General features: G+C 45.5%; 1 protein-coding gene across 1 annotated transcript in view; it reads right to left on the bottom strand.

The window, feature by feature from the left end:
- LOC138261159 (cytochrome P450 2K6-like) overlaps positions 1-23,113 on the bottom strand; it is a 102,717-nt gene that overhangs the window by 36,545 nt on the left and 43,059 nt on the right. The window contains exons 3-4 of the mRNA XM_069209860.1: positions 11,327-11,476; positions 3,136-3,296 (exon numbers count right to left, since the gene is read on the bottom strand). Of these exons, the coding sequence (XP_069065961.1) occupies positions 3,136-3,296; positions 11,327-11,476 (311 nt within the window). The remainder of the gene's footprint in view (positions 1-3,135; positions 3,297-11,326; positions 11,477-23,113) is intronic.

Here is a 23,113-nt window from a genome sequence, read left to right as displayed (position 1 = left end):
CTTAACCTAACCCTGGATGGGTCCCTACCCATCACTTTGGAAGTCTGCTTGCTTGCCTAAAAAGGCAGGGAACAGATTTATAGATCTGGCTTTGGCACTAGCATGGCACAGGATAGTGATGTCCTGGAAAGCCCCTGAGGGGCCCCGCCTACCTACATGGATACGAGAAGTCACATGAGGGGCTCAGACGTCGGCCTATAGCCCACCTCTGGGCTCAAGTAGCAGACAATGGGAGTCTATTGATCTCACTGACGATGATCATATAGAGGCCAGAACTGAAGTGGGAGCCGAGTAGAGATCTGCCCCTGTAGCTGGTGGTTACCTCCCAGACGGCACCCGTGCTCACGTCTTGGAGCCTGCAACTGCCAACTTAGCGATGACTGTTGATGAGTTGTTGTTAATGTATGAGCATAGAGACCCTAGAGATCACAAGTTACAGAGACATGGTTATTTAGTTTGTAGAGTTGTAACTTAGTACTGCAGACAATAATTCAACATATGTTTTGACATGGCATGGTTATGCTCTAGATGGCTGATAGCTCCCACCTGAGGACAAGCAGCTAAACAAATCCGACCACTTATGGAGGTCTTAAATATCACTGTTGAATAAAATAGCTATAGACTGACATTGAGATACATATATGTTTGATAGGAGCAAAATATCATATGTGTTCAAAACTGATAAAGCAAACTGTTGTAAGGGCTCACTACGGTATAGGTATACCAAAGCGAAATGTAATATTGACTGTTAAATCTCTTTAAAGGGCAAATAAATATATCTTTAAAAAAACAAAGAGGACCGTGTCCTATGGTACATTCTAGTCACAACTGGCCTTAAAGTTATTCTTAAAGAATGGAAAGACTCATCCAAACTATCCCCTCCACACATGGTGGGAATGGATCCAATTCACCAGATCTGCCTGTAACTCACTAAACGTATACTTGAAGACAACACCAATGAAGGATGGTAAACTCTAGTGCAAACTAGACAATTTTATGTCTCACTTGTCTATGTAGCCACGATCATCTGGTCACTCAGTCATTCACGCATTCACTCACTCATTCTCCCACCCTCACCCTCCTCTCCCCAATCTCCCACCCAACCTCCCCTTCCCCTGGTACTCCCTATGTTTCATCCCTATCACCTTCTTCTTCTCTTCTCTCGTCGCCACTCTTTTACTCTGTCTCATTCATCTACAACTGAGGTACATTTACCACAACATCAAAAACCCACTCCACATAAATGTACCCTAACAATAGATATCTTCCAGGTACACAGATGTGGAGTTAAAAGCAGTAAATACATACTTGACTATATGCACCTCCCTTCAATATTTTGGTCTACAATATTTTGGCCACACTATTTTGGTAGCAAGATTTCGCAGTAGAATATATTTTGACATATACTCTGATGACACACAACTAAGAACATGATTTACTGATAGCACCTATTGTCCTAGAACATCCCCATCTGGCAGAAACTCTACAATAACACATAGCTTCCCTGAAGATTCTTCAGGAACCCATATTTTAGGTTGTATATTCTCTGTGTCCTAGTTGGCTTTTCCCCAATACTCACTTATTCAGACAAATGAAATCACTGGGGTTCTACATCACATTTCAGCTCAAATAAATTCAAAGCCCATGTCAGCCTTACAAATTCACAACTCAAACCTGAAAAAAGTACTGAAGGTGTCTACCCACCGGTGACAAAGACAATGTTAATACTACATTTTTTCTTCTGCTGAGTATACCTATAGATTTGCAACCCAGCATTCATCAGCCTCTTTCTACTGCCTAGTCACTGGGTAGTAAATAGCAACCTACAAGGAGTCTTTTTTTAGTTGTCACGTCTGTGCTATGCAAAGGAGTATTGCCTTTGACATAACACTTTTGATTGCATTTGGTATAACTAGTGTATGTGAACTTGAGTTTCATCATTTTCCGTATATGTTGGATTGGTAAGAACACAGAATGTTAATAGGAGTAGGTGTATGTGAAGTAGAAAGTATGGGAGGATTAATGCTGATTGGAGCACTGAAATCTTGGAAACTCCATTAAAAAATAGATCTAAGAAAAATAATAATACCTGGCATAGAAATTCTGCTTCACCCTTCCAATGCGTGTCTTTCCATTTCAACGTGTATGACTTAACATTCTATTCTCAGTATGATGAATGGTCTAAACAGTATTATAGGCCTTTTGCCTTGGCTGTACCAGTAGTTTAAGACTCCTTCCCTTGTTACCCACTCTCACCTGTGGCTCAGGTCTTTAAGTCAAGGATAAGGCCTTTACCAACCACTGTGGGGCTATGCAGTGGAATATAATGCTATACTAGTGAAGAGTTGGGTCTTCACAGTGGGAAGGGAAAAACTCTCAAGTTTGCCGGGTTCTAAGATTAGGAACCTCTACGAGGGAAAAATATTTTCCTTGAAGTGAAAACAATTATGCCACTGCACAAAAGCAATCACATCTCAGCAGCCACAGTTAGTTGCATACTATATAAAAAAATGCCAGCAGAAATGCCAATCCACACACGTAGCCAGGGAACTCACAAAATGTTCCTTGAGGAACACCTGGAAAGGTGGCACTAGCACAACTTTTCTGGAGTCATCTGAAACATTTTGTGACTTGCAGAAAGTCCTACACTTTGTCCCATAGAAGTATGCAGACCTGTAGGTGCAAATGTTCAATCTTCTTTTGTGCAAGTGTCTCATTGAGTACAGATGTCTGTGGAATACTGTTGATAAGTTTGTATTAGGTGAAGAAGGTCAATTCTGGAAGCACTGAAGTCAGTGAATGAGCGAAAGCAAAGCAGGCTATGTTTTAAAACAATTGAGGAACTAGATATATTGCTCTATATGAGATTGAGCCCAGGATATGAAGACAAGTAACTGTACAATGATACAGTGGTGGACAGAAGAGAGCAATCGAATAAAACGTAAGATATCTCTAAGATACATTCATTTCCAAATACACTTCTTTTCCAGGGAATGTGTGCCTTTGAAAATAACCGCAATTGTTCATGAAAATCAATACAATGATTGAATTAACAATGCAACAACATCGTTAACATATTACCATACAACAAACTGGAAATAAAACCCTAAATTGTATAATGAGTCTGATAATTACCTGCACCTGGGGAGAACCTGCGAGTTTGACATTTTCAGCCAGGAGATGGATCAAAGTCAGAAATGTAGGATCTTCATACTGGAACCTCTTTCCAAATATTATGGAGCAGATGACGTTGGATACAGCGCTGGTCATTATAATCTTGGAATCAAAGGGTTTTCCTACATTTCAAACAATAAATACAACTTTAGGCATTTTTAATCCCGAAATCCTTATGTCTCTCAGCCAGTTTCACAAGTAGGGCTATGTTTTTTTCCATTGGAATTGCCACTTTGTAAAGGTCCATGGAGGCTCTCTTTGAATAAGGGAAATCAATAATGCAGATATTTACAATCATGTCATTTCTAGCTGTTTTGCGACTTACCAAGACATAGGTCAAGTAGTAGAATCATGGGAGCTAACAGAATTGATTGAAAAGTTTTTTTTTAATGTGTAAAATTATAAAATATCAAACATATATTTTGTAACATAACTATCTTCTATTATAACATACCAATAGGGGGGCGTGGCCAAGATGGCGGCGTGATCGGACACGTCTGTGAGTGCTCTGCCGCCTGGGCCCGAAAACAAGGCATAGCAGCCCGGAGACCTCCACCTCGGCAGCCCCCATCTGCCTAAGAGTACGGCTGCAGTGGAGAACACTGGGGGGAGCGGCCCGGCTCTGCGGCGGGGCCGGCAGAGGGCCTGATCCCAGCTGGGCCGCTTAGGAGGCCCGTGATGCGCGGGCCACGCTGGTCAGCGAGGGCCTGGTCCTGTGCCCGCAAGTGCCCGGGTGGAGAACCGATGAGAGGAAGTGGCATAGGGTGCCCAGGTGGAGGAACGGTAGGACACACACCCCGTGGGGCTAGAGTGAGGGGAGCGGGGCCTGGGCTGGAACGCTTGCTCGACGGCACGGACCGGGCTGCAAAGGTAGCCGCGTGGATGCTGGGTCTGATGACCACAGCGCGAAGTCCGGCCCCCGGCCCCCTGAGACATAAGAGTCCCTGACCAGGAATCACCGCCCCTTCTCAGCATACTTTTCGCCCGAGAGCGGGGTGAACCGGATCACAGCACGACATAAGGCAGTTAATCGGCGGTAGCGATCGGCCCGCGGAGATGACCAGCTTTTGGGGCGTGGCGGAGGGGGGTTGGCTCCCCCCCGAGGGTTCGCGCAAGGCTCCCCTGCAAGCAGAAGTGGGAAATGGCCTCCTCCAAATCTAAGAACGATCAGTCGGTCTGGGAGATAATGACCAGATCCACACTAGCACAGAGCAAACATACCGATGCTCCCACACAGTCACAGTTGATCACAGACAAAGGAGATGCAGAGGACGATGAAAAAGCACCAGTTACAAGAGGATTCCTTACCTCCCAATTCAACTCCCTGCAGATGGATCTCCAGGATCTGCAGAAGGATCTCTCTCAGGACATGCGCGAGTTGCGTGCAGATCTCTCCTCATTGGGGGAGAAAGTGTCAGGTATAGAAGACAATGAGATATTGAGAGGAGAAGTCGTCGAACAAATGCAACAAGAGATCCTTCGCTTGTGAGAATGGCAGGAGCAACTGCAGATCGCGACTGAGGACCTGGAAAAATTGCTCCTGCCGCCACAACATACAAATTAGAGGGGCCCCTAATGGGGCTGAAGGGTACGATATCAGAGAGTACGCTACAGACCTGTTCCGCTCGCTTCTGGGTCCAGAGAGTAAACAAGAGATCTTGCTGGACTGGGTCCACAGAACAGGCCGACCGGGGGGGACTGGGCTGCGTCCTCCAGACATTCTAGCTTGTATCCACAACTTCATGACCAAAGAAGACATCCACAACTTCATGACCAAAGAAGACATTCTCAAAAAAGCGCGGAATCAACCCCAGATCCAATTTAGGGGTCACACCTTGCTGCTATACCAGGACCTCTCTCTGCTTACACTACAGAGGTGCAGGAAGTTTAAGCCCATCATGGACTACCACCGGTCTAACTCCACACCCTACAGCTGGGGTCACACCTTCAGACTCATATTCCGCTGGGGCGACCAGACACGACAAGTGAAATCAATTCATGAGGCCGACAGATCCTAAACATGGAGGAGGACAATATTGGGCGAGGGGTCCGGGTGGGGAGCCCCCAGAGAGCTGCATAGGATGGAGGCGAAAGGAACAGAGACGAAGACCCCCATGACCATCGTCTGCAGAGACAGCACTAAAGAGACAATCTGTTCTGAATAGTATTGCTGCCAGCGCCAATACATAGTCATCGCCTGCTGCCGGCGGGAGGGATCCTTGGGCCGCTCCAAGAGCCCTGATATGACGGGCACTGACAGGGGCCTGGGCGGTGGGGCTACTGGACGATGTACTCAGACCTTACGAGACACCCCTGAGCTTTGTTCGAAGCCCCATTTCTTCTGGACCTCATATAGAGGACTTGGTTATTGTAAGATGAGCACCTGTTGTGCCACTTTGTTAATAATAGTATGCTCCTCCCGCATGAGATGCCATAAGGCACACTTGCCTGCAGACTCCTACATAGGCATACAATACAGGGTTACTCCCGAATCCTGGCTACTCACAACACACAGATGCCATTGCGTTCCACCTCGCACTCATACATTTGCTGTCCAAAGACACCTATTGAATGCGCTCCAAATGGTTTCCTCAACAATACTGGTCCTCATCTTCAACAAAACACGGAGGGGTGACGATCTTGGTTTCTAAAACATTCCCGGGGGAATTCCTCACCAAGGTTCATGAGATAAAAGGTAGATATTTAGCCTACAGGGTGCGGATAGCATAATTCCATTTCACAATAGCTAAAATGTATGCACCTAACGCACAGCAAGAGGCATTCATGACCCAGGCACTCTCTCCAACGTTGACTACCCCTGACACAGCAATACTTGTGGGAGGTGACTTCAACCTCGATATGGACAACAAGCTAGACCAGTCAGGGCACCGACATTGGCAGATGGGCGCTCTTTCCCCAGCAGGACTTCATTGGCTCGCAGACTGTGACTTAGAGGATGTATGGAGGAAGGCACATCCGAACCTCCTAGATTATACTTTTTACTCTGCAGCCACAAAAACCTATACACGCATAACCTACTTCCTAGCCTCTTCTGAGTTCCGAGCCCATGTTTAGGAGACTACAATAGAGCCCCGTGCTTTGGCAGATCATGCCCCTATAACTTTAACGGCCCAAATTGATAGCCTTCGCACTCGGGCCCCGTATGGAGATTCCAGGACACGATCCTACAGACGCAGAGTGTGGTAGATGCGTTGAGACACACGATCACAGATTACTTTAGCCGAAACGATGATGGGTACACCTCTTTAACTTTGGGAAGCTCTTAAAGCAGTGGTATGCGGAGAGGTGATTTCTCTCTCTGCAATGGAAAACAAAGCCCGGAAAGAACAGAGGGCGTTGTTAGAGCAGAAGATAGCTGCACTGGAACGCTCCCACAAACGCACGGGAGCCCCAAGAGTCTGGAGGGAAATGGAGAAAGCTCACCTTCAACTGAAACTAATAGATTGGGATTGAGCCGAATATGTAATTGCGCGGATCAAACAAAAATATTATATTGGGGGCAACTGCTGTGAGAATATTCTTGCCCACAAACTAAGGGTACAACTCCATGCCAACACCATCAAGATGGTACGCTCCTCCTCTCTGGGAGAGGAGCGAACAGACTCGCAAATCGCAGAGGTGTTATCCGAATCTTACTGAGCGCTATACACAGCAGAAACCACCATCACCCTAGATCCCTCCACATACCTCACTAATTGCACATTCACTCCACTCTCACAGAGAGACGCAACTATTCTCGACAAACCAATCCAGATAGAGGAAGTGATCTCAGCCATTTCCTGTCTTAAGACAGGGCAGTCGCCAGGCCCGGATGGCTACACCCCCCTTTTTTACAAAATGTTCTGCCCTGAACTGGCCCCAACACTCACTAGACTCTTTAATTCTTCTCTGAGACCAATGCCCTCACTCCCGGTATGCTAGATGCGACTATCACTGTAATTTGTAAGCCAGGAAAGGATCTGGAGGAGTGTGGCTCATACCGGCCCATTTCCCTTCTAAACATAGATGCCAAGCTGTTCACTGGCATCTTGGCGCAACGCCTCAACCCCTATATTCCCGGGTTAGTGCACCCGGACCAGGGGGTTGTCTACCTCACCGACAATGCGGGGACAACACGAAGCGACTCTTACACCTTATAGACAAAACACATAGGTCGCCAGAGAGGCACTACTCCTCACTATTGATGCGGAGAAGGCATTTGACAGGGTGCACTGGCCCTACCTCTTCCAGGTGTTGGAGCACTTCGGTGTTGGACCAGCACTCCTGAATTGGATAAAATGCGTATTTAAAGATGGCTGTCGGAGTCAATGGCACATTGTCTTCGCCATTCCTGATTCGGCGAGGAACGAGACAGGGCTGCCTACTCTCCCCGATTCTATTTGCTCTTTACATAGAGCCCCTAGCACAGAGACTACGGGCCAATCCACTTGTAACGGGCATTACATTTGGGGGTGATTACCATCTCATTAGCCTCTATGCAGATGACGTGATCCTTACGCTGTCAGAACCTATGGTTTCACTACTGGTGCTAACTGGCGCTTTACACGAATTCGGACACATATCGAGCTTCAAAGTGAATGTACAAAAATCGCAAATTTTGAATCTGTCAGTCCTCCCCACTCATGAAGCAGAATTACGCTCAAAACTACCTTACATTTGGACGTCATCGCATGTCCTGTACCTTGGCATTGACCTAGCAAATACAACCACAAAAACAGCTCACAGGAACTACGTTGCCCTCTCCAATGCCGTATTGAAGGACTTGGAGGTATGGAGTAAACACAAACACTCATGGTTAGGCAGAATAACTGCAACAAAAATGACAATCCTACCGCGCATACTCTACTTATTTCAAGCAATCCCCCTTGCCCCGCCACTTAAAACCCTAGCTGCACTACAGTCGGCGATACTTAAATTCATATGGGACCGGAAACCTTCACGCATCTCGCGTTGCACCTTGTATCTTCCTACTACAGAAGGGGGGCTGGCGGTCTTGTGCCTCTTGAAATACTATCAGGCGGCTCAGCTGCGGTTCCTGCTAGAGTGGACCCGGCCGCTCACTGAGAAACACTGGTGTTTCATAGACCAAGCTGTTGCAGGATCACATATATGGAAAGAGCCCTGGCTGCAGCATAGACACAGAGCTGTAGGGCTATATTCTTCCTCTATCACTAGCACGACATTCCGGGTCTGGGAATTAGTGGCGACCAGGCACGGTCTGACGTCCTTTCCCTTCCCTATGACTCCAATTTGCGCTAACCCTGACTTCACTCCTGGCCTGAAGGCAGAGGGCTTTCAACAATGGCATGACAGGGGATGCAAGAGGGTGGGGATCCTATTTGACTCGGACGGCATTATACCCTTTGATCGCCTAAAAGATGCTTACAGGCTCACAGAGGCAGATAGGATGACATACTACCAGACACTGGATGCTCCAACCAACGGTCAAGCCCCTAGTGGCGTGATCACTCACAGCATTCGAGAAGTGGCTAATGCTTAAAAAAGATGACAAGCGGCTGATTTTCGAGCTTTATAGACACCTTACAACCGCCACATCACTACCTAAAACCACAAAAATGGTGGGAAGCCGAGGTGGGGAGGGACCTAACGGAAGAGGAATGGGAAGGAATTCACTTCAGGGCACATCACACAGCTCACAATATGTCAGGTGCTGAAACAGTCTATAAAATTGCAACATATTGGTACTACTCCCCCGCGAGAATACATTTGTGGATTCCCGCTAAAATTGAACTTTGCTGGGGGGGGGGGGGGGGTGCGGAAACACAGGCACACTCATACACCTGCTATGGCACTGCCCCAAGCTGAAACGATACTGGAGTAGCATCATAGACGAAATCGATAGAGTATTCCACACAGAGATTACCAGACTCCCAACATACACCATCCTTGGTTTCCCCAACCCTCTCACCTTCCCTCTTCGATCCTTACAAGGACGGCAGATCGCCCTTGCCCTCAATGCTGCCCACCAGACGATATTAACCCTGTGGGGCACGGATATGATTCCAAGCCACACATCGTGGCTGTACAAATTATGGTTCATTTTAGGGATGGAGAAACTATCTCTGGCAGTGGAACAGCAAGCAGCAGAAGTTTCCAAATTATGGGAACCCTTTATACGGATTTTGTCTGCTGAATTTAATGAACTCACTTGCCCTGCATACTTAAAGACCCTGTGTCTGTTGAAGGACAAGTGATGCCCCCCATTATTGCTAGAACTACCCGCCTATCTTCTGGATCGTGAAGGGAACTGGACAAATAGTTGTGTATTTGTGGGAGTGGGATTTGGGGGGACTCTTGACATAACAGCAGGGAGGAGTTGCTTAATTTTCACCAGTTGATCTTGTTGACTGTTTTGTACTTAACTGCATACGGGACAATGTTTAGAACATTACCCTCTGAAGAAACCCTCATCAGATTGCATGGGAAGGGAGTGCTATTAACGCTGCCGGCCTGTAAGGTTGTAGGCATATAGCTGTGTATCCTTTTCCTTTTTTCTTTAAACCAAAATATCAATAAGTAGATTTGATCCATAACATACCAATAGTGACATAATTAAAATGTGACATGTAAAAAGTGTTGTCACAATGCACATTTATTGAGGGTTTCACTTAGTTACAGTATGAAAGACTCTGGTGGCAGAAAAGATCACACACCACTAAATGTGCTACCGTCAAGAAAGAAAGTTTGAGAATACAGTTTATAGCAGCTGAAAATGAGTGTCGACCACTCTATTGAATCAATGACCCTCTAACATCTTCTTGTCCAGTGTGCCTCCTCTTGTTATGACCACCAACCTTGTATTCTACCTTCTTCGCACAGCAATGTGTCGCTTGTAGAAAGGTTCACACTCTATAAATCATGTTAGTACAAAGGTTTTGTCTAGATCTTACCAGCCTTGGAATTGATTGCTTAGTTTCTGCTTGACAACGTCTCCAAATAGGAGTATGGCCTTGTGTCTTCTTTAAACTAATGGGTTGCAAATCCACTAACTTCAAAACAGTGGGTATCACCTGCACTCTTCACTTAGCCGAATATCAGGTCCTGCCTGAAGGCAAAGCCATTTTTAATCATCCTCAGGTGAACAAAAAGGAAGGACAAACAATGTGCTATCTGTAGAAAGACCATGACCTACATTAATAACCAATGTGAATCATGGCACTGAGTGGTGTTGAGTGCTATAGTATCTCAAGTGAACAAGATAGACAGCGACCAAAGATCAGGGAAGTGATGTAACAAGAACCTGCACAATAGACAGAGAGTGAGGGAGACAGGGATAACTATGATAGTAAAATGACCTCCATGTCATGGACATGTGTTCAGAGGAGAAGAATCTTAATGAGATCCCAGGATCCACGTGTCTTTCCAGATCTTAATTTTCAATGTAGATCGGCATGTTGAGATGGCATGATCACTCAACGGGTAGCTTTCATAGTGAGACGTGCTTTTGTTATTCACAAAAGAACATTTCTTCCTCTATCAGTTGTGCATGATAATTTGAGAAGGAATTCTAGATGTTACCAAAATGCCTTATGTCTGTTTAAGCCATGGAAAACTTATGCTAGAGAGGTCATATTCTGAACAAGGTTTTGATGTACCATTTTTACCCTTAAGCCTTTACAAATGCATGCAATATAGGTGTTTCTGTTACAGACATTCCTTTGATGAAAGAATGACATATCATGGTCAAATAACTTTACAAATATGTAAAGATGGTCTTTACGTTTGCAGGTAATAATTTGATAAAAACAAGTACATATCACATCTATATAAGTTTCCAATAAACCACAGACAGAATTTTCCTTATTTCATGCAGTCTTTTTCTAAATCAAGCACATATCACCTCCATGTAATAAGCCAGCAAGAGGAGTAAACATTTGTTGTGATCTGAAGGTCAGATTCAGCCTTCCAGCCTGACATGTGCAGCACTCAGATGTGGAAGAAATTTATTTTGAAATAATATATAGGCATAACAGTGTTATTCCCATCTTTACATAGTGAAATAAGTATCTGGCACAATTTCAAAGTCTAGGGTTCAGAGAACATCACTGAGTGTCTCCATTAAGTCATATAAAAACATAATATAATAACAATAAAAGCACCCATGGGTTACCCTTATGAGATATGAAATGTTTAATAAGGGCCTGTAACTCATCCAGAATTCTGTCTTCTATAGTTTTCTTGCCCATTCCAAAATCACGCAGTGTTGATAAAGTAAACCTCCGCATAACTCTCCATGGCTCCCCATGGCTGAAGACAATTCCTAGAAGACAGAAATTGATAAATGTATGTACTTCTCTCATGATGTGGAATAAATAACATATTACAATCCATGTCATTTCCAACACAAACAATGATCAAACATCAAAGGTCAGATGCGTAACTGTGCTAGGCCCACACTGGGGCAGCAGAAGGCTGCCTGCCTTGCAGAGCACACACACACTGGTGCCACTGTAGATGTTCATCAAAAACAAACACGTTAGGGTCAATGAAACAGGAGTGTTTAGAGAATTGGTCCTGTGTACGGTACTCCCAACATATATCAAAAAGACCAAAGGTACACAGTTCCAGATAATTGGTGACATGCTTCATCATCGGGCTTTTGCTCCTCGTCCGGCTGGCACTGCAATGCCTGACGGGCCCCTAGTGGGGGCTCTTTGCCGGAGATCTTTTGAATGAAAAAATGCCAGTTGTTGTGTGCTGGAATATGGGATTGGTAAAGTGTGAGAATAAAAATGACTAAGAGTCTGGAAATAGCAAATGTAATCAAACATAGATCCTTGTCATGATTAAAAACAATTAAAAACAAAATATGGGTGAGGATTAGAAATAATGTCTAGTCCACCCCGATGATGAAGCATGTCACCAATTGGTGAGTGAGAGCTCTTGTTCTAAAAAGAGCAGACTCATAGACTCCAACATTCACTGTATGCACTTGTACAGAATCTATTATCTAGAACTGTGCACCTTTGTTCTTTTTGCCCCTGTAGATGTACCTCTCTTTACAATTCACAAAAACGTCCAAGAATCTATGGGGAAAGCTGTGCTAAGCACAGTTTCAATGGGGGTTCCTGGAATGTCATATGGTTTGCCAATTGGGACCTCCCTCCCACTGCCTGGAATTCTCCTTACCATTAAATGCACATTTTTTGTTTTTGGGAAATCCATTTCTCCTAGGAAATCCGTGAATGTTTGATTCACCTTCATTTCCTGCAAATGATACTTATACCAGCAACGAGGTGAAGTAAAAATACAACCTTGCCCAAGCTGGAAAGGTGAAGGATAATAGTTTGAGAATGTCCACAAATATCTGTCCTCGTGGCTAGAAGCGCAAGGGGTCTCAAGTCCCTGTTGAATTCTTGTGTTAGGTTAATGGAAGAGCTCGATCTATCCATCAACGAAATTAAATCCTATGTCATGGTAGGTGGGTCTTGTTCTATTAAAGCAACTAAGTTGTGATCTTCCAAAGACTCAAGTTTATTTCTTTTTGGGGATGTTGCTCAACTCAGATTTAAGATGGCGCCCCCTTAGCAACAGGAAGAAGGAGGATTTTACTTGTGCAAACATAGCTGTTTTTAGTTTTGCTACTAGATTAGGTAGCCAATCGTTTAGGGCTCTTTTGCTAATTTACAGAGCAAAATGTATCTCCAAAGTGACTTATGGGGTGAAATCTGGGGTTACATTAATCAGACTGAGCTGCAAATAGTCAAGAATAAGTTCTTAAGGAGGCATCTGTAAAGTACCTCCTCCTTTTCGGTGCATGAGGAGTTGGGAGTAGGCTATATTTCAGATCTTTTGGCCTTTCAGCCGTTCGCCCTCTATTTAAACATCTGGTCTCGACCAGGTGGTAAACTTAACAAGGGGATCCTATAGGATTGTCGGTCCCCTGATTATGCTTTCCAGATTCCCTGGCTTAAATATGTCAGGATCTCTTTCAGAAATTAGGTAGGGGTGAACTTTTTAGTACCCCAGAGGGGATCTGCAAGGCTAACTATACTTGGATTAAGGCCCCTTTTTAAAGAACTAAGGGCGTTGGAAACAGAGGGGTCTCTCGTGATGAAGCATAGTGTACGTCATCACAGAGTGCTGAAGACAGTGTTAACCACTGAACCCTATCTTCTTCTCATTAAGAATGGGCATGACCACTTCCTGTTAACCAGGTTTCAAACGGACTTGTTAGCCTATCAGCCTGTCCCCGGGGCAAGTTCAGTGGGTACAAATTTGCATATTATGGCTGGGACAACAGGTTTCTTCAGGATGCCCTGCACTTTATGATGTTTTGTAGTTTATACCTATATTCCAAACCATTGAGTGGTATTTACAAATGAAGAAATCTCTGCAACCATCAGGGATGTGCTGGGAATCAAAAGCAGCCCCGGCTCAAATGTTCAAACCACTCATTTTCTCTCTCTCTCTCTCTCTCTCTCTCTCTCTCTCTCGTGAACTCTAACAGGCAAACAGCATCTCTGAAAAAAACAGCATCCTACAGAAATTGCTCCGTGTACTGTGTTTAGTTACTTTTGAGCCAGTGCAACAAAAAACTAAAAACGTACTTTTATTGCTTCGACCCACTAGATAACTGAGCCTGGATCAAGGCAGCAAGGACTTAGAATAAAAAATACAAACTCCACACTCCATTACGATCATGGCGAGAATATCAAGTGAACTAATTCTTGATTGTGGGAGGGAAACCCGGATCATGAAAATGTGTGACCAGACAAAGAACTTCTGGTGATTATCCTCTTTCATAAATGCTACAAGTAGGTATTGCACTCTCAAGGCACTGGGCTCTCTCTGCAAGGAACAAGGATACAATCACATTTCTGAGACACCTCCATGCAGTGAGACCTAAAAACATGTGATCTGGGGCCATATGTATGAACACATTTTCCCATAGACACAGATTGGGCAAAACTGCTTGCTACATCTGGCCCTAAGTCACTTAGTGCAGAAAGCGGATGTAGTGATCAGTGGCGTAACGAAACTTGAGGGGGGGGCTGCAAAGTATATCAAGGGCCCCCTCTCTTGGAAGGGACTCAGGAGCTCTCAGGCGGATCAGGGCACTATGCTGAGAAGGGTCCCCTGGAGCTCGGGGCGCCATCCGCTCTGGAGGGGCTGCAGGGGCCTTTGTAACGCTGCTGGTAGTGATGAGGCATCACAAAGCCTTTTTAGAGTAATTTTATTCTCTTATGCCTCTCACAGGAATGCAGTGAGCAGTAACACACTCTGGTTAGCTGCACTTTATTTAGGATCCCGCAATCTTCGCCAATTTCTCTGACGTAGTATTGAGATAACACAAAGCTTTTCAGCATGTTTTCACTTTTTTGACTCTCACAGGAATGCAGTTATAAATCCATGGCAACCTTCATCTCCCTTCCCCCAACATTCTAATCTAACAGTACACCATGCCGCACACACACAAACGGGAGGAAGGACTGGGTGGTGAACAGTGGTGAACAGTGGTGGAAATATAATCAGTTATTTTCCACATGTTACATCTTCTCCCTCTCATCATCTATTTATTCAAGTACATAGCCTATGAATCGAAAGAGAGGAGAACCATTTATTTTAACTCTAAAATTGTCAACAGAATTGGTCTCTTCGTTATGAAAGGAAATGTCGATGGAATACTTATCATTAGTTCCTTCACTACTCAATACTTCATGCATGCGGCTCTCTTCATTAGCAACTGTTTCAATCCAGTGCGTTCGAACACCGACCCTCCTAGAGATTCAGTGGGTTTAACACCTACAATATTCGATTCATTCCACCATTGACCATTGTTTAATAGGACTGCAGAACACTTAGGGCCTCCTTTACAAGAATATCACGCATGGGCTCCGTTGCATCAGATTTCTTGTGCTGCCCTGCACCCCTAAGGACACCATGGTAGCGTTGTATTTATGATAAGTGCTCCATGGTGCACAGTGTCCACAGATGCGTCAGAAATTCGGGTGCATTTGTGGCACTAAACTGACGCAGTGCTGGATTAGCGTCAAAAAATGACGCTAATCAAGCAATGCCAGGAGGCCCCTATTCAAAAAAGTCTTGCATCAGTTTAACGCCTGCTCTGAGCAGGCATTAAAAAAGTGATGCTACGAAGGCACAGAACGACACAGTGAAATCTTGTAGATTTCACTGCAGCAGTTCTGCCTGGCATCTAACAGGGGAACACCTACCTTGCATACATTATACCTGGAGCAGGTATAATGCGGCACAAGGCTTTATAAACTGACGCAATGGTCACTATCTCTTAGGACACTAACTGCAACCGTTATCACCGACCAATTGTCGTGGAACTCCTTTGCAGCAAAACAATTCCTTCAAGAACTCAGTTACTTCTGATGTAATTGGTTAGGGCAGAAATTTCACCTCAATCCATTTGCTGAAATAACCAAATACAACAATAGCATGACACATGCAAAGTGGAAAGGCATTCATTGGTCCTCTGAAGTTTGTTCCAACTTTTATCCAAGGACCCTCTGGTAATTCGACAAAGGTTATGAGACATTTGTGTTAACAAAGTTTTATCAACACGACTACAAGTGCAGCATTGACTGACACAGACATCAACATCATGGTCCATGGAAGGTCACCAATATATTGCTCTACGTTTCTTTTCACTCATTCCATCATGAGCCAGAACTATTAGTTTTCTTTTAAAGGATTGAGAGAGCATAGCTTACATAATCTATATTAACATGAAATGTTTATGAATTAATGTGTGATAATGATGCATAGAAACTGTAATAGTAATTTTGCTTAAACGTGCACTTGAAATGTGACCACGGGGAGTGGCCGCCAATGTATACGTAGACTAATAATAATGACCAAAATGTTTACATTATGTTTAAATAAGTTTGTATTAATTACTGCATTATTGAATCTGTGCTGAAATCTTCATAGGCCTTAAGTTAGCATGAGCTGAAGCTTAGCTGCTTGGCTCTCTTATTAAATGTATTTTTTTTATCTTGCAGTGTGTTGACTCATAAAAGGACATGACCCTGCACGTTCTTTTTCTTCAAATTAGAAGACGAATGTAACCATGTTAGATCCGTTCTCATGCATATTTTTCCTGCTTGTGGAATAAATGTATATAATGTACAAGGTCATTCAAACCGGTGAAGACAATGGAACTGCTGACCAAAAGATGTACAAAGAATTACAGAAAGATGAAATCATACCGGACGTGCCACCTCGGAAGACGTCAGTTATGAAGACCAATCAAAGACTTGTAAAATAATATGGGGTGAAGAGTTAGGTTACCTAATGTATTTTCTGATAGGTTAAAGATAGTGAGGTATAACAAATGTCCAATAGAATTTTGGGGGAATGTACATTGGAAAAGGGATAAAAACCCTTGTCACAAGGAGTCATTTAGATTTAGGTAGGGAATGCTATTGATTTTATCCAGAAACTCTGTCACTCTGTTTGGTGACTTGTTACTTTACTTAAAACCATCCTCGCCCTTAGATTTGTCCATTTACACTTTACCTTCTTATGAGGGAAGTGCCCTATGCCCTGGAGCTGACTGACGGTGAATTGACTGATGTCCTGAAGACGAAGACTGAACCTGTGCGCTGACCTAAACTTTGGAGGGTAATTATGACAATGCATTTGTGATTTGTCTGTTTGCTTTTCCTTTCTAGGTACCAACTGCTTACTTTTGACAGCAACCATAGTTAGATGTTTTCCAAATTGGTGTTCTAAATTGTTTTGCATGAAGCCCAACATGCGAATGCTAATCAGTGGTTAGGACAGGTGTTCACCAAAACTGACGCAAATAGACAAACGATCAAGACTATGCTTTGTTGAACTGACGCATTATTGACACTCTGTTGAATTTGATCTATGTTCACGCCGTGTTATGTTTTGATGTTTGTGATTCTTGCTTTAATGAAATCTTACCAAAGTTGCCATATTGTGACTATGCTATTATGTTTCTTGATGTTGAGATTAACACACCTGCTTTTAGATTAAAAATTCATAAAATTCTACTAAACTGGTGTGGATATTCATGGCTGTAAGGTCATGGTAGGGTCTTGAATTGATTGATGACTTTGACTAAAGTGAAATGTATTATCATGATAAATATTGATGACATTATTGATGCATTGATTGATATACTGATTAGCTATCTCGTCCTAAGGTGTCTTTCAACTGGGTCAAAAGATTCATTGGCCTAAAACGAGTCCTGAGGTATAATAAATTATCATAAAAGGACGCGTTATCAGTTCTGGTAGCAGAGCGGTAACCCACTTTCGGGGTGTACCATAAGAGTGGTTGGAGTAGCAAACCAGTACTTGACTAATCCAATTACAGATCCAGTGCAAGTTGAGATTGGCAACTTCCAGGGACTGCATAAGTTTGCAGTCTGCGATTCAAGTCTGGTATCCCCACTGGGAAGAGACTTACTGTGCAAAACGAAATGCTCGATTACCTGTTCCAATGATGGAATTGAGGTGCAAACAAACAGTGATGATGAAGGGGATGATGGTCAGTTCTCGGAGTTAGAGACATAAACCGCAAAATAAGATTACCCTTTGATAACTTTATTCCCAATGCTTACAGTGACTGACTTACCTGCCGAATTACAGGGAACGGTGACAGAGAAAGTGTGGGATTTGACAGGAAAGGACCCGACCCCACCGACCCGGACTCCGCCGCCATCAACCTCCAACAATGGATCCTCAACTGCGCCAACATCCTAGCCCCACTCAAGAGACCCACCGCCAACCAAGAAAAGAAAAAACCAGCCTGGTTCACAGACGAACTAACCACCTCCAAACGCACCTGCCAGAAACTCAAGAAAAAATGGATCCTCGAGCGCACACCCGAGAACCTTGCTACCCTCAAGGAAGCCAACCGTAAACACCACCAACTGATCCGACTCGCCAAGCGCTCCCACTTCACAGAACGCCTTAACAACAACGCTCACGACTGCAAGGAACTCTTCAGCATCGTGAAGGAACTCTCCAACCCCATCGCCAACGTCAACGACATCCCTCCATCCCAGAAACTCTGCGACGATCTCTCCACCTTCTTCTACCAGAAAATCGCAGCCATCCACGACAGCTTCAACACCTCACCTCCGCCAGACCCCACCCCCAACAACTCCTCCCACGCCGACCACATCACCACCTGGACCCAAGTAGACGACACCAAAACCCTAAAAACCATGAACTCCATCTACTCAGGATCTCCCTCTGACCCCTGCCAACAAAGCCGACGTCGCCACCGCCCCCATACTCCGCAAGATAATCAACCTTTCCTTCAACACCGCTACCTTCCCGGACAGCTGGAAGCACGCAGAAATCCAACCTCTCCTCAAGGAACCTAAGGCTGACCTCAACGATCTCAAAAACTTCCGACCAATCTCCCTCCTCCCTTTCCCAGCGAAAGTCATCGAGAAGATCGTCAACACACAGCTCGCCCACTACCTTGAAGACAACTCCATCCTAGACCCCTCCCAATCCGGGTTCAGACGAAACCACAGCACAGAGACTGCACTCCTCGCCGCCACAGATGACATCAGACTACAAATGGACAACGGCGAAACCTCAGCCCTGATCCTCTTAGACCTATCAGCCGCCTTCGATACAGTCTACCACCGCACCCTACTAACCCGTCTACACGAAGCCGGCATCCAAGACAAAGCCCTCAACTGGATCTCCTCCTTTCTCTCCGGCAGAACCCAGAGGGTCCGACTCTCACCTTTCCACTCCAAAGCCACCAACCTCATCTGCGGCGTCCCCCAAGGCTCCTCACTAAGCCCAATGCTATTCAACGTCTACATGGCCCCCCTCGCACAACTGGCCCGCCAGCACAACCTCAGCATCCTCTCCGGCGCCGACGACACCCAGCTCGTCCTCTCCCTGACCAAAGATCCTCACACCGCCAAAGCCAACCTTCACGTGGGACTGAAATCCATCGCCGAATGGATGAGCAACAGCCGCCTAAAACTTAACTCCGACAAGACGGAAGTCCTCATCCTCGGGCGCACCCCCTCGGCCTGGAACGACTCGTGGTGGCCCACCGCCCTGGGCCCTCCACCCACCCCAGCCAACCACGCACGAAATCTCGGCTTCATCCTCGACTCCGCCCTCACCATGTCCAAACAGGTCAACGCAGTCTCATCCTCCTGTTTTAACACCCTCCGTATGCTCCGCAGGATCTTTAAGTGGATTCCAACAGGAACCAGAAAGACGGTAACCCAAGCCCTCGTCAGTAGCAGACTCGACTACGGCAACGCACTCTACACAGGCATCCCAACAAAAGACATCAAACGACTTTAACGCATCCAGAACGCATCCGCCCGCCTGATCCTCAACATACCCCGCCGATGTCACATCTCCCCTCACCTGAGGGACCTCCACTGGCTTCCCGTGGACAAGAGGATCACCTTTAAACTCCTCACCCACGCACACAAGGCTCTACACGACACCGGACCCACCTACCTGAACACCAGACTCAACTTCTACGTTCCCTCACGTCAACTACGCTCTGCCAACCTTGCCCTCGCCATCGTCCCCCGAATCCAGCGCAAGACCTCTGGCGGCAGATCCTTCTCCTACCTCGCCGCCAAGACCTGGAACGCACTCCCAACCTCACAACGCCAGACCCAGGACCTCCTCACCTTCAGGAGACTCCTCAAGACATGGCTCTTCGAACGATAGCAGCACCCCCCCCTAGCGCCTCGAAACCCTAACGGGTACATAGCGCGCTTTATAAATTATTGATTGATTGATTGATTGACTAATAAAAGGGGTGGAACCACTTAAAGTTCAAGTAAAACCAAATGCAGTGTTTCCCCAGGTGCCACAATATCACATGGCACAAGATGTTCTTATTCAGGTGTCACAAATAATTGCGGACTTTGTGAAACAAGGAGTCCTGAAAGAAGTATTGAGCAGCACAGGTAATTCACCAATAATGGGTCTGAAAAAGCCTTGTGGGAAGGTTCGAATTGTGCAGGACTTGAGAAGAATGAACAAGGTTGTGGTAAAGTGTTGCCCCATAGTGCCAAATCCGGCAGTAATCACGTTTCAGGTTCCGTGCGATGCTGAATGGTTCACTGTTGTAGATTTATCACAAGCCTTCTTTTCGGTGCCTCTTCATGAAGACAGTCAGTTTTTATTCAGTTTTAAATTCCTGGACAAGGTGTACAGTTGGTGCAGAATTCCACAAGGATTCTCTGAGTCACTGTCCATCTTTAATCAGATATTGAAAATGGACTTAGAATCCTTAGTACTGCCTTTCAATTCGACATTAGTACAGTACATTGACGACTTGCTGATTGAGTCCAGGACAAAAGATGACTGTAGGTATGACACAATAGCCTTACCGAATCACTTAGGAAAGAACGGACATAAAGTGTCACCAAAGAAGCTCCAGTACTGTCAGAAAGAGGTGAAGTACTTAGGACATTTGATTGAGAGAGGATCCAGGAGAATATCGAAGGAAAGAGTGACAGCTATTCTGCAAATGAACCTCCCGACAACAAAGAGAGATGGCAGGATGTTTTTGGGAATGGTGGGCTACTGTCGCCAGTGGATACCCAACTTCTCAATTATCTCAAAACCATTGATAAAGCTAACAGGCAAAGAGATTAAGGATGAACCGTACACCATAACCCTATCCAAAGAAGAGCTTCAGTCATTCATGGAATTGAGAGAGTGCATGTGCAGGGCACCAGCTTTTGGAATGCCTGATTAGACGAAACCTTTTCTACTGTTTTGTAATGAACGTGATGCTTGTTCTTTGTCTGTCTTAACACAGGTCCATGGAGGTGCAAATCGCCCTGTAGCATATTTTTCACCTACCATGGACCCCGGCGCAGCAGCCTTACCGGGTTGTTTGCGCGCAGTTGCAGCAGTTGGTCAGAGCCTCACGCAGTGTGAAGGCATAGTGATGGGACATCCCTTGACAGTAATGGTTCCACATTCAGTTGAAATTTTGTTGACTCGAACCAAAACTCAGCACATGAGAAATGCCCAACTTACCAGATATGAGACAATTATATTGGGGTCACCTAATGTTTCACTGAAGCGATGTACTGTATTAAACCCGGCAACTCTGCTTCCTGTTGAGAATACCGAGATTAATAATGAAGAGGAAGTGGAGCATGATTGTCTTGAGGTAACAGAACTATGTACCAAGCCCCAACCTGATATTCAAGATACACAGTTAAAAGAAAATGACTGCATTATGTTTGTTGATGGATCCTGTTTGAGAGACTCAGTTGGAATGCTGAGAGCTGGTTACGCAGTATGTACCATAGCTGGTATCATCGAAACTTCCTGGCTCGAGAGAGTGCATTCCGCACAAGTGGCAGAGCTAATTGCCCTTACTAAGGCATGCCACGCAGCTGAAAATCTGAGAGTCACTATCTATACTGACAGCAGATATGGATTTGGAATTGTACATGATTTTGGCCAATTGTGGTCACAGAGAGGTTTCATGACCTCTTCTGGTTCTCCTGTGAAAATAGTGAACAAATTAAGGATTTGTTACATGCGATTCAGTTACCTCTTGAAATTGACGTGGTGAAATGCAATGCTCATGTTAAGTCGCAAGACTTTGGGGGTCATTCCAACCCTGGCGGTAAAAGCCGCTTACCGCTGTCAGAAGACCGCCAACATACCGCCGCGGTAAACCGCCACGGTCATTCTGACCCACAACAGGCAAACCGCCAAAATACAGACATCCACAAAAGTCCGCAACACCAAAGGGCAGCAAGAAACTGGCGATGATCAAACCTCCACCGTCACGCCAACAGAAATACGCCCACACTATCACGACACACGAATCCACGCGGCGGTCTTTCAACCGCGGTATACCATTGGCGGTACACACCGCCGCGCTCAAAATACACACACACTTACAAAACACAGCTACATTGGACAATTACAAATACACACACCTGATACACATACACACACCACTCCCACACACCCAACACAATATAAAACACACACCCACATCACCCTCAAACCCCCACTCCTACAGAATCGGGACCACGCACTGAGAAAAAGAGAACTGAGCACCCAGACGCGCATTTTACTTTCATCCAGCAATATTTCCACGCACTTCACACAACACACCAATACACATCACCACACAATCCACCCCACACATCACCCACACCACCCCATGGCACCACAAAGACACCCCAGGTTCTCGGAGGATGAACTCAGGGTCATGGTGGAGGAAATTGTACGGGTAGAGCCACAGCTCTTCGGAACACAGTTGCAGCACACCACCATTGCCAGGAAGATGGAGCTATGGAGCAGAATAGTCAATAGGGTCAACGCTGTGGGACAGCACCCAAGAAATAGGGACGACATCAGGAAGGGGTGGAACGACCTACGGGGGAAGGTGTGTTCAATGGTATCCAGGCACAACATCGCGGTGCAGCGGACTGGCGGCGGACCTCCACCTCCTCCCCCAGAATTTACAACATGGGAGGAGAACGTCTTGGCGATCCTGCATCCTGAGGGCCTCGCAGGAGTAGGAGGAGGAATGGACTCTGGTAAGTCTCATCTTCACTACTTCATCCCCCCCACCCCACCAGCATGCCAACTCATACCCCCACCCTCACCCCCATCACATCCTCCTCCTTGCAAATGTCTCCCCATCACAGCCCACCCATCCCAACCCCAAGCCCTGCATGCAACCACAAAGCATGGACACCCATCAACAAAGCATGCCCACTGCACATACCCATCCCCCCCAAACCACCGTCACAAAAGCCCCCACACGGGAATGCCAGCACTGGGGTTCACGGGCACCCACCCATTACACGCTATGGCACACACAAATGCTAAAACCATACTTTTATACCCCTGCAGGACCCGAACGCCACGTCACCGCGCAGGAGGGTCCACAAATGTCCACTCCA

This window comes from Pleurodeles waltl, chromosome 10 (assembly GCF_031143425.1).
Source record: "Pleurodeles waltl isolate 20211129_DDA chromosome 10, aPleWal1.hap1.20221129, whole genome shotgun sequence".
Lineage (NCBI taxonomy): Eukaryota > Metazoa > Chordata > Amphibia > Caudata > Salamandridae > Pleurodeles > Pleurodeles waltl.
The sequence above is the reverse complement of the archived record's forward strand: the minus strand, read 5'-3'. Positions and strand labels throughout refer to the sequence as shown.